The sequence below is a fragment of the Sinohyriopsis cumingii genome, chromosome 3 (assembly GCF_028554795.1).
Source record: "Sinohyriopsis cumingii isolate HCF-2022 chromosome 3, ASM2855479v2, whole genome shotgun sequence".
Taxonomy (NCBI): domain Eukaryota; kingdom Metazoa; phylum Mollusca; class Bivalvia; order Unionida; family Unionidae; genus Sinohyriopsis; species Sinohyriopsis cumingii.
Window position 1 is genome coordinate 26,682,990 of NC_142963.1, and position 13,766 is coordinate 26,696,755.

Here is a 13,766-nt window from a genome sequence, read left to right on the forward strand (position 1 = left end):
CAGGGATTCTTCTCCCTAGCTCTGCTGTCAAGTTCCTTATCTCACATGCATACATGAATATGGACATGATGAGAGAGCACATAAGCTTGATCTTGGAACAAAGCATGATGCTGCTTTCATTCCAAATAGATTTGCCTAGCCACTACAGTTGTCGTCTGCACAATCCTGAACAGACCATCAGATTTTGAACCTTCATCAAAGGTGATAGCACCAAGGTACTTGAAGCTTGCCACTGTGCCCAGATTCTGTCCATTCACTCTTATTTCCTTATTGATGCCACATGGGTTGTTAAATGGTAATTCAGGCTGCAACCAATCCAGTATAAGAACTCTATATCAATTGCCATTTTGTCATCCCTGGCATACCATGGTCAGCTGCAACCTGGTGGAGCCCATCCCTCCCCAGGCTGTAGATCACAACCGATATCCATGTTACCGCATGACTCAGTAGTCTCAAACATGTGGCCTTGGACCCCATTTGCCCTGGATGTTGACTTCAACTTGGAAGACTTCCACCCTGTAATGTCATGTTACCACCACCCTACTTCTTCCATAGGTAGGAAGATTCATGGAGGCAAGAGTGTCTTAATATTTCCATTGTAAGTTTTATCTTGACCACTACCTGTCCAGTCCAAGCAAGTTATTAATGCTGAGTATTGACTGGAGTAATTACAGTTAATTGTATTCTTCAAGGTTATAAGCCCTGTTCATGGATAAATGCTGTGCTCACAGGTAAATGCCTTGTTCAAAGTTAAATGTCCTCTTGAAGGACAAAGCAGCAACTGCCATGGAAGGACTTGGACTTGTAACCTGCTAATCCTGAATATGACCTGGGTCTAATGACAAAATAATGACTCACATCTAGAGACAAAATATTCACCTGGATCTGGTGACAAAATAAGAATTTGCATCTAGTGACAGAATACTTACCTGAATCAAGTTACAAAATACTGACCCGTGTCTAGTGAAAAGCTACTGACCTGAGGTATTGCAGTCTTGTGCCAGGATAACATAGTGACCACAAGGTCCACAATGAAGTAGTTCATTCCTGCACCACTCAATGAACTGCTGAAGATCAATTGACACAGTGGGCGCAGCCAGAACTTAGCATATGGCTGAAATATCTGTAAATAAAAGAGAGTGGAAAAGATCCTAAAACTCACCCCAATTAAGAATTGATGAAATGGTGTTAACTCCACCCACCATTGCATCAATCATTTAAAATCAATATCATAGACTGTTCACATGAACAATGACAGGTCATTGGTTGTAAAATTGTTCATGAATTAGAATTGCATTGAATTTGTTATTTTGCTAGACCTTGTACCTGCTGAGATCCAACACCCAGAAATTAATTTAAACATAAATTTAAATGAACATCCGATGGATATAAAGCACAAAATGTCTTTCCTGACAAATTTATATAAATGGGTTAATTTCCCACTTCACATATAATAATGCGCAGTAAAAATTTACCTGGAAAGATATAAAGCAACAATGCAACCATGACAAAGATGAAACCAAGCCAACTCTAGCCAACATATTAACAGTAAATATGGTTCAAATATGATGATGATAATACAAATAATTAATCAGTTGATCACTTAAAATTTTATTAATTTAAAAGTTAAACAAGATGAATTCACATTTGTGGTCTTTGATGTTAACCCGTGCCAGTGAAACATTATTTTAATTTTTGTATGTTCATTTCCATCAGAATTACCTTAGCCAGTAGAACATTTACTAACCTCAGATGTGTTGACGATGAGCTTGGCAATGAAAAGTTTGACGTTGAAATGAGAACTGGAGTTGCTCATTTTTGAATTCAGATACATCATCCATGGAGGCATTTGGGCTACAGCTGTCCCCTGTGGCAAAAATGTACATAGGTGTGAGGATGCATATGACCACATGACAGCTAAACAAGATCCGCTTCCAAATGAAATTAATGAATAAGCATACATCATACTGACCTGTATTATCATCCCTTCATTTACCCCTATCCTCAAAATGTTTACAACACAGGAGCATAACAGTGAATAAGTACTTTCACTATGAAAATATTTGCAGGTAATCTAGATACTAAATAAGATTCAAATTAAACTTAATATGATAAAATGGCCTATTACAATATGGCAAACTTCAAAAGTCTTTATTTTCCATCTTCTATAGTCAAATTGCAGTCCATTATAAATCACAACCTACCTTCCATCTTTGAAAGTATTTACCAGGCACAGTTGGTATCTAGCTGACGATTATTTTTAATCACCTTAAACCTTACAAATTTCTAAACCAAAACTTGTTCTGTCAGTGCAAACTTATAATTTGGAGAAAAAAGTCGTTGATGGTGAGTGCAATGGTAAAGAAATGTTGTGCATGGCTGTGACACAGCTGCACGGGTAGGTAAAAATAAAAGTAAATACATTTATACTGCATACAGTGTGAAAGAAACCAATCACTATAACCTGTAAAATAAAAATAAATGGGATAAAACTTGTAAAAAAAATTTATCTGAGTCATAAAATATAATGTAAATAGAATAAAAACCTTATCAGTTTTTGTTTGATTATAAGCCACACATTCCAAAATAATGGAGGCTGAATAAAAATGGCTTTATAATCATTTTATTTAAATTCATGATTAGGTATCACAACACATACTAAACTATTGATATAGCATGACTGTAGAATGAAACATCAACAAAACAAAAGAAACCATCCAAAAGTAAATGTTTTCTTGTTGACATTCTATCCCTTTCAATGAAGAAAACAAAAAGGCCCCTTACAATAAGCTGATCCCTTTAGGGATTTAGCTTGGAGCTTTTTGTTACTGGATTGTTATTATTTAGTCTCATAAAATCATTTTGCTGGTTTTAAAGGTGTTTGGGATAATTATGTACATCTGACCCAGTTGGATTTTTTAATTAATTTCATCATCAGTAAGAAAGTCTGCATCCGAATAATGTTAATTTACTACAATTTCTTCCTTTTCTATCAGCTAAATCCCTAAATAAAATGGACCTCTAATACTGCTGACATTTTGAGCACAGGGAGACTGGTCATATGATCATGTAAAACTGGATATTAACCAGTATAAACGGTCTACTGATTTGCATCATTATTCAAGAAGCTGCTTTTCTCATTTCTGTTTCTGATTTAAGTTATATTTTTCAATGGAAATACAAGTCTTTTGGAAGGAAAAACTATCAGTTTGTAGCAGTCTTGTATAACAGCAGTCATTATTACCAGAGTGAAGGCTATGCCCAAGTTTATAGGATCATGTGACCAGTCTTAGCCTGTGTTTAAAACATTGGCAGTATAGGCGATTTTTCATTAAGAGTGTTGTTTCAGTTTGGGATTTTGCGGTTAAGAATGGAAAAAGAATAACAATGAAACTGAATGTGTTAGAAAAAAAAAAGATTTCATACAACAATAACTTCCAGCTTTCTGGTATAGACTTTGTATTAATGTTGAAATTGTCCAAATGTTTACTGGTGTAGACTCTTTGTACGCATGCTGAAATTTGTCCAAATGTTTATTGGTGTAGACTTTGTACCAATGCTAAAATTTGTCCAAATGATTACCAGGTCAAATGCATACAGTACTCCCTAACACTTTCTTTAGAACCTACAAAGAGATTCTGATGGGGGTAAACAGTGAAAATAACCATGCGTCAAAAATCCCTGAAGAATTAACAACAAGCATACCATTTCTTTTTACCCACTATATATATATATATATATATATATATATATATATATATATATATATATATGCCTACACATATTCTGTAATTTTATTTTCTCAGAAGATTTTGATTAGTTCTGGAAAATATCTATTTTTCCACCTTAATATTTTCTGCATTAGTATGCTTACCTCCCCTAAAAGTACATATTAATTACTGCCCCCCATACCTCCCCATTATAAGCAAGTGCCTACCTATGACTCAGACCTGCAAACCCTGACAAGTCTGTCTCAATAAGGCAGATGATTTTTTTCTGTATGTTTGACCAGTGTTCAGTAAGGTATAGCAAAATATCATAAACTGCTATTGTAAACATGGAAAACGTAATTAAAAGTCTGGTATTTAAAAAGGGCAGTAACGATAAACATTATGTTCAACTGAAAGGTTTGTAAATTACGCGTAGACTTTATTTACATCTTGTACAGTTGCACAAATTTTAGTTCCGAGACCTATGCACCTCAATGGCTTGTTGCTGTCTCTCAACTTTACACAATTCTTGGAAATTCTTTTTCCATTTCACATGATGATGGCAATCATATTTCCCCCCAGGAGTCATACTCAAATTGGCAAGTGATGTCCAATAAACATAGTTGTGTCCCTTTCAGCTTTTTTTTCAAAAGAATCTGAATCTTCCTTTATATTTTTTTGTGTTGATTATTAACACTTTTCTTAAGGTGTCCTAGTCCAGTTTCGTAATTTGGCCCCTGGCAAATTTCTTAACTTAAGGCTATGGTGTGATTTTTTCAGCTATTATTGTTTACTATTTAAAGATATGGATATATTTTCAGTTGCGTCAACCTGTTTAGTACACACTGTTTTGCAGAACTGTCATCTTGGAAAAGGGCTTGTGTTTGCACCATGAACATCACATGGTGTAAAAAATGACCTTTGGACATGAAAATTGCAGGTAGAAATTTGGCGTTGGTTTGCATAAACTTCTTCTGCTATGAACTGCCATTGACTTCTTTGGTCAAGTAGATAATATTCTTATGCTTTGTTTTAATATAGGTATCCAAAAATATGGACCTTTTTGACCTCATTTATGCATTTGATTTTTTATGATTTTAATACTAGGTCACTTATAGCGGCATTAAATTTGTACATAAAAACTGGTGCCTGCCCTATTAACATGCATCGCTTACTGGATGCCATTTTTAAAAAAATGTCTATGATCAACAATTTGATCATGCAGATGCTTCCCGAGCTCTCCCTCCCACTAATGACAGCCAACCATTCAACTATAAGGGACCTTTATGGACCCACAGATTGAGGCCAAACTATCAGGGTTCCTTGAACCCATAAAAGTCTGGGGGAGGTGGCACCATTCCCTTCCCCAGAAACAACTAACAGGCTGCGGTGCAGTCAGAAAAAAAGTGGCACATGCACAATTGTGCACACGCTCCTATAATTAAACTCAACAACAACAATGTAGATGATTCACATGAACAAATAGGTGCAGTTTAAAGTGTCTGATGTGCTGCTGTAAAGTTAGTCTGGTTCCCTAACCAATTTCACTACTTCTAATATGAAACCTGGATCCAAACAAATTTTCCGGATATTTCAGCAATGATCATTTTTCCTTAGTTTTTGCTTTTATTCCGTAAGTCCATATTTTAAGGGTAATTTTCGTAAGACTTACGGCAAAATCATAAGACCTGACATGTCTGATGACTTGGATATATTGATTAAAGGAATTTTTATTAAGAAAGCACAATCAACATCCTTTAACATGTAACATTTTATGGATGAGATCTTCTGTGACACTGGTGGGTACATGAGCTCCATTCAAATGGTCCATAGAAAGTAAAATAATTGAAAACCTGAATTTTGCTATAAAAAAACACCAGGTTCATCCATTGCATGAGAGAGAAAAGACTACTGAGACTAAAATGAATTGTGTGCTTGTATTTGAAGAACAAAAGTTTTATTAAGTTTCTTTTATATGTAGCATTTTTATGCAAAGCGCTTTACAATAGTTAGCTAACGATACAATTAACATTAGGAAATATTATTAAGTGGTCCGCTGCAACCCTCAGCATTGTTCAAGTGGTCTGTGAAAAGTTTGAGAACCACTGTCCTGGGATAAACGAATTCAATACGAAATGAAACATGACCACACAGGATTCATACCCTTTGCATTTTCACTCAATACATGTGTACATTTGGACATTTTTACTCGAGATGTATGCATATTTGGGCATTTTTACTCAATACAATATATTTGGGCAGTTTTACTCAATTCATTGTATATTTGGGCAGTTTTACTCAATTCATTGTATATTTGGGCATTTTTACTCAATACATATGTATATTTGGGCAGTTTTACTCAATACATATGCATATTTTGGGCAGTACAATTATACAATTTGGGTCATTTCCAGATCTTAAATGATATTACTATTTTTGTCTTGAGTGGGCCATATCAAAATATTATAATTGTAAAGTACACGTGTAACTAACTTTCACACTTGAGAGAACAATATACATTTGCTGTAGAACTATCAACAAAAAAAAAAGGACTCTCATTTACTTGCAAGCGCCAGATGCATATGTGATAATTAACTGGTTTCCAAATTATTTTAGAGTATCTAATAATTGGTTAGTGAGTATTTAAAAGAAAAGCACAAATACAAAAAAAATCACCATCTGCTACAATAGATTAAAAGAGATTTTTGTTTTGGACTAACCAGTACTTTTTTCAATTTATTTATGGATATAATCTTGTGATACATATCACATTGAGGGCAATTATCATTACATGAATCATGATACAAACTGGTTCACAATAACCAGCTCTAACTTACTGTTGAGTAACATGAAATAAATACCATTAAGGCATTTTCAATATATTTCTTGTGAGATGGAACATCCTAGTGAACCGTGGTACCAATAATAGCCAGCTCTATCTTACTGTTGAGTAACATGAAATAAATACCATTAAGGCATTTTCAATATGTTTCTTGTGAGATGGAACATCCTAGTGAACTGTGGTACCAATAATAGCCAGCTCTATCTTACTGTTGAGTAACATGAAATAGCAACAACAAACTTGTCCCAACAGATGAATAGATTTTGGACAATGGACAACAGGCCATCCTGTAAGTTCTACTGGTCTAGAACTATTAGAACTAAAGATATAAAATCCTTAGAAAAAAGTGTTAACATCTGCTATATAAAACATATTCCCTCAAAAAGTCCAAGATTTCTCTGGAGGTACATCATTATAAAATTCCTCAATTGAGTTCACATTTAGAAAGTTCTGTCTCACAAGATGAAAGTTGAAACACTTGATGAGGATGTGTTCCACTGTCAGTGGACTCTATCATGGTATACACTCAGGTTGAGGTTCACCCCTCAGGAGGTATGCCTGAGTCAGGTGTGTCATATAACGTGACTGGCATGATACTGTGCATGTCTGTGATATTTCCTACAAAAGGAATGCCACAATCTAACAGTGGATTTGATGTCATAAATCTTGCTTGTAGAGTTTGCCAAGTGCTGAATACTAAGCTGAACACATCAATTTAATTCCTCCATGGTGAATCTTCAGTGTTTACAGGTGAAGTTTCAGCAATTGGTACATAACTGGAACTGAGAGTATCCCATAGAAAGATTTTACCTAATGACACGTTCCTTCCATGAAATTTATCCCCTTTGGATGAAACCCATTAGAATTATTTAACAGGATTGGTTTGGCAAAATTCAAAGATTGATTTATACATGCAGTCTTGGTGGTTGATCCAGTACAGAACCACCCCCCCATAGGGGTTACAAAAGTTATACATATGTGAAATTTTTTTTTTATACCAATAATGCTGAATATTTTTCATGATCTTATACAATAAATAATTTTTATCCATATATCCAGGTTTGTTCTAATGTTTAAGTTTTAACAAATGAATCCAATTTTATTATTAAATCTTGAGAACTTCCTTCCACCCAAAAAACTACATTTTACTACCTACTAAATGGCAAAAACTTCTCTGCTGAACTTTTTCAGGATTATCAATGTAAAGAATACAAAGAAGCATATTTATCAATAACAAAGTTTAATCATCTGACTCACAGATTATCTACTGCACTGACCTTCTGAAACAAGAAGACCAGGGTATGCATGTTGAGCACATTATTTCCAAAAATCTCTAACAAAACTTCAGCAAACTGTTGACAATGACAATAGAAAAGTAACTGCTATTTCTTGCTTCCCATTATTGTAGGCTTAGCAACAACATAGACCACTATCAATACTGTGGCCTAGAAAACTAATGTATGCTTATAAAAAGCATGGCCTAGATCACTATTGTACGCTAACTGATAGTGTGGGCTAGACCAAGAATGCATGTTTATCAAAAGTGTGGCTTAGACCACTTATGTAGGCTTATCAATAGCGTGGCCTAACCCAATACCTGCCTTTTTGAAACTTACATTCTGAGTGGGAGTTTAGTATTTTCACCCTTGTATTATTATTTAAAATAACTTCTAGCCTTTGAATACAATTATATACTTGGCTTCAGCATTCAACATTTGCGTACCTCAAGAGTTAAGCAGAAATTATGCTTGATATCAATGTTTCTAAACAGACTACAGTGGCATCCCTGTTGAAAACCCCCTCCTCCTTATATGGCTGCCTTGCTGGACACCATTTCAAACACTGTATCCCTCTTATTAAAAGCCACCCCTTTTAGTAGATCAAATTTTCACTGCAGAAAGTGTGGTCTTGTAAGAGGGGCACCACTGCAGTTTCTTCATGGCACAATACTGATTATGTCCAATTATCTTACCTGAACAAATTTATTACAAAGAATTTTAAGTTTTTAACAATATATTCAAATCCTGATCCAATTTAATTGAAAAAATTGTAAAAGCTATTTTGGGGGTGGGGTGAAAGAAAAATCAGTTCTAATGGACATAAGATTTTGATGGAATATGGCAAACATCATACATAGTATAATATCACTGCATTAGTTCTGCCCTTTGTCACTTGTTTGTAAAGAACAAATTTTTCAATCCCCTGACCATTTGCCAGAATTTAATGAAAATGAATTCACACACAGATTATATTTTGTTCTGTGCAGAAATTTGCTACATCTGAGTTTAACAGATTCCACCTTACACAAAATGACAATTGCTACCTACTGGTTTAACCTCAGGTGTGACTCCAGTTCTCTGCATATGCTGCAAAAGGGCAATCAAGCTGGGCATACATTCATGTTGATTTAACTCATCCATTTCCAACTCTACGTAGTCCTCCTCCACATTCACTGAAACATTCTGAAACACATAGGTGACAAAATTAAGCTAAACTTTGTTTCTTTTTATTTTTTTACATTGATTGTACAAGTTCTGATGACAAATATGGTTTACTTAAATTATGTAACAAGTTCTGACAACTACTACAATCTGGTACTGAGAGGTGGCCCCTTTGATGTAGGTAAAAGAAAGATGTTGGTAAAAGTCACCAATCTGGAACAGAAAACTACTTACTGTTGCACCAGTCAAAGCAGACATTGAATTTTGGACCATACATGTGTAACAGGTGTTACCAATGTACCATCCAACAAGCATTAGGGGTAACGAACATCACACTCTCAAACAAATACAAATTTTAGTTCAAGTATCAAAGGACTAGGTTTGCTTTACCCTCTAAATGGCCCTAAAATCTGGTACAAAGTACATTTCCATGGATAGACTTATCTCTATCACAAAATGTTACAGTAACAATAAGGGTTCAAACTAATATCCCTATGATATCATAGGTACATGCTGATGTTATGATGTCACAAGAGGAAATGGTATTGGAATGCTAGAAATATATCCTCTGAATATTTAACATAGATCATTGCCCACCACGATATTTTGTTAAGTGGTAATAAAGTCAAATCATTGTGAATGATCTAAGTTGGGCGATAAATGAGATCTCTATAAACAATACAAGATCTTTGTTTTTCAGTGCTTTCATAATATCATCCATGGATCACAAATGTAACAGAAATTCATGAATACATAACACATTATAATTAGGCTTAGAACTATGAACCAATTAGGTCTATGCATTTTATGCCCATACATACATATGCTACATCAGTGGACATAAACAGACATGATTTTGATATTCCAAAAGAAACAAAAAACTGAAAATGTGAAAGAAGGGTTTGGGGGTCCTCCCCTAACGTTGTCTCGAGGGGCAGTGCCCCCGATTCAGAGGCCCAATCATAAAAAATTGCTCCTGGTGCAACTTGTGCTCATAATATATAACAAAATAATCATTTGAAAAACTAACAAACTTACCAAAAATTTTCAACTTGAATAATTTCACAATATTTATTGTCACATGAATTTGTTCTCCAATACTAATGATGATTTTAGTTACTTTATGCGCATGTCAGTGTTCACATCATAATTAAGTCAAAATACTTTCTCAAATTTTGCAGCAAATATATTATACTTTTCTCTTTTCATAACAAATCTGTAAAATAAACACCCAAGTACATCAACTATATACAAATAATTCCATACATTCACTTGTCTTTTTCTCCAATGGACACAACCTGTTGTTATGCCAGTTGAGCTCTTTTTGCGGCTTTTCAAAGATTTATTTAGCCTTCCTTTCTGACTGACTTTTTTGGCTCAATGTGTAATTGTTTCTTTTCCTTCTCAACAAAAGCCTTTTTCCTTTCAAGCTAGTGCTTGTATTGGTGACATGCATTGTGCATATTCTGACAGACAGCTACATTTGTTCTCTCATGCAAGAAATCTTTCTTCTTATAGTAATTAACTGTACTTTTTCCAGATGCCTTCTGAGCTTCAATTTTTCCGTATGCAGCTTCTTTTTTATGTGCTGTTCCAAACAATTCCAACTGCAATTACCATAAAGCAGAGGTCACAAAATGCCAGTCCTCAAGCATTCAGTGTTCTTATAAACTGACCAACTAAATTTCCGTCAACCATTCGTTCCAGGCATTTCCCATGTCTTTTTAAACCTTTATCTAAATTTCTCGTTTCATGGTCTCTCTCAACAACTCGAGACGCTGTTTTTTGCAAACACGCTTCTTCTTGCCATCAGTTTCCATTACATGATAATTCACTGGATGAATTTAAACTTTTGACCAATCAGAATACTCCTTATGAGAGTCATGGGCTAACTAATATATGGAACAAATACATTACAAGGATCATTGCAGAATGGGACTGAACAGACCATTTTTTAAAAACTGGATCGGAGATGATAAAAAATGGACTATATCAGGAAAAATTGGATTCAAGTCAGTAAAAAAGCAGAATTCCGCTTTAAAATGAAGAAAAATCATGTCTGCATTTATGAAGTTTAAATCAAATTTTTTAGAGTCGTTATAATTAATTTATGTGATAAGACTGATTCTGTTAAATAAATAAATTCATCCATGTGAGGCACTACTGGTAAGTCAACTTACATCATTTAGACCACTACTAACATTAAATAAATTCAAGAATAATATTGTCATACTTTACTTGACTGACTGATTAACTTTTAACTGACTTTTCACGATCAAGTTAAAGCTCTATGAATGATAAAAAATATGATGTCAAAAAAAAAAAAACTAATTTGCATTCATCCAAATACAGAACAATGGTTACATAAATATATAATGGACTATACAGGGCCTACCTAGTTGTCCATATACAGAGTTAAGTTGGTGAATTAATGTAGGAACCAGCAGTTTCACAATCATAAAGGGATTATGCTCTGCTAATCATTTTTTGTATATACTTGTAATCAGAAAGTGCTGATCTCATTTATTTTCTAGTTGCCACATCATGATCCTGAAGGTCACCAAAAGGTGAACAGTTAAAAAATTTCAATTAACAATTTAGAATTTTTTCTCTCACCAATGCAATCATTTTAGTTGCAAGTTGAAGCACAGCTCTTTTCATTTCCTAATTTAAAAACTAAAACAATGCTTTTTAACTCATATGGTCCCTCCAAACTTTATAATTTCAATTTTAGATCTTTTTCTGCAAGACACTAATTTTATTTTTATCTTTAGGCAATACTGTCTTACCTCATCATCCAACTGGTATTTAGAAGTTTTTCTCTGAAGTCCTGTTTCTCGGTTCCAATCACTTGCACCAGGCTGAAATACCACACGATATTACTTAAATAATGTGGATAAATTACTGTGGCAGATGTAGATTGGAGTGACTAATGTGGATAAATTACTGTGGCAGATGTAGATAATGAGTGATTAATTTGGATAACTTACTAAAACAGAAATGGATTCTAACTAATGTGGATTATTTGCAAAGGCATGTGGATACCAAGTGACTAATGTGGAAAATTTAGAGGCAGATGTGACTACTGACTAATGTGGATAACTTATACATGCAGGCATGGATACTGAGTGACTAATGTGGAAAATGTATAGAGGCAGATGTAGATACCTGAAGACTAATGTGGAAAACTTAGTGGCAGATGTGGATACTGAGTGATTAATATGGAAAACTTACAAAGGCAGATTTGCATAGCATGAGACTAATGTGGAAAACTTACAGAAGCACATGTGAATACTGAGTGACAAATGTGGATAACTTACAGAAGCAGATGTGGATACTGACTGACTAATGTGCAAAAATTACTGATGCAGATGTAAATGATTAATGTGCAAAACTTACAGGCAGATGTGGATGATGACTTATGTGGAATACTTACTGAGGCAGATGTGGATATGGTGTAGCTGTACTGGCTAATATCCTCACTAAGACTGCTGTCAGCTAGGTACTGAGAGGCAAGATGGAAGGACGGAGCTACCCAGGTGCCTCCCTCCTCCTCCTCACCCCTCTCCTGCTTCACCTCCTTGTGAATGGATACAAACTTCTTCCGCCTCTCAAGTGGGGACTGCATGAAATAGAGATAAATGATAAGAGAAGCTGTACAATCCAATTACACGTGCTAAAAATCTCTCCTTCAAAGCCATACCTATAACTTCTAACCAAATCCAATTTTTCCTTCACTTAATTGTTATCTATATTTTACTTCACCTCAACTCTTACCACAACAAACTTGATCCTCCCAATTTGTGACTGGTCGAAAAAAACGTTAATGTAAATGAAATTTTTCAGAACAGAATGTTACACTTTCATCTTCTTGTAGCAATAAATTATTGCAATCATTTGATTTTAACATGAACAAAATACTCAAAGAAAATAATGGACTCTTGATCATCATGATGTGCAAGCCATGGTAACTATGTTGGTAAAGTGTTGGACATGTAATCCAAGGGTTGCAGGTTTGATACCAACCCTGGCCTGGCAGGCTGCCTATGTGTGTCCTTGGGAAAGACACTTAGCTTCATTTCCTCAGCATGATACAACCAAATAAAGTGTGAAAAATGCTGTACAAAAACCCAACCAACAATAACTATCATGATGCTGATACTACTTAACTGGACAAAAAAGCACATCAGTAGGGACATGTGAAAGTGTGATGCTGTCTTCCTCAAGTAGGTTTAACTACAGATCTTTTGGGGTGTACTACATGTAAAAAATTCTTTGGTTACCTTCAAAGACAAATTTCATGCAGACATATAATCACCATCATACCTGAAGCTGAATCGGGAATTCATACACCTTGTCTGGATCAATGATATTTTGAAGCAAAAACTGGCCCTAAAAAAGAAAAAAACAACTACATCATGTGCTTGAAACCTCTCACTATACACATAAATATGATCATTTAAAACCTGCAACAACTTTGAATAAAATTATAGGAAGATACTTAACGAGCTAGATTCATTCACACTGAAAGAAAATGTGGCACATTTTAAACACATCACCCCCTAAAATAATTCTGTGACTCAGAACCAATTTGGATTTGGTTTTTCCATTAGACAGTGAATGCTGATTTACAAATTTACGTGCCAGTTGTATACTGGACAAAGAAAATATGGTGAAACAGCCATTTGTTTGTACATGTCATTTGACTTGCCCTGGGGAAAACCCCATAATTTGCTATCTTTAGCAAGTCTACTGAAAGGCCTTCATGCCATT

General features: G+C 34.7%; 1 protein-coding gene across 1 annotated transcript in view; it reads right to left on the reverse strand.

The window, feature by feature from the left end:
* The window catches only part of LOC149802584 (DNA-dependent protein kinase catalytic subunit-like), a 407,613-nt gene that overhangs the window by 165,259 nt on the left and 228,588 nt on the right, over positions 1-13,766 (reverse strand). Inside the window, exons 48-53 of the mRNA XM_089951857.1 lie at positions 13,320-13,385; positions 12,430-12,615; positions 11,783-11,854; positions 8,880-9,014; positions 1,748-1,867; positions 980-1,123 (exon numbers count right to left, since the gene is read on the reverse strand). Of these exons, the coding sequence (XP_089807983.1) occupies positions 980-1,123; positions 1,748-1,867; positions 8,880-9,014; positions 11,783-11,854; positions 12,430-12,615; positions 13,320-13,385 (723 nt within the window). The remainder of the gene's footprint in view (positions 1-979; positions 1,124-1,747; positions 1,868-8,879; positions 9,015-11,782; positions 11,855-12,429; positions 12,616-13,319; positions 13,386-13,766) is intronic.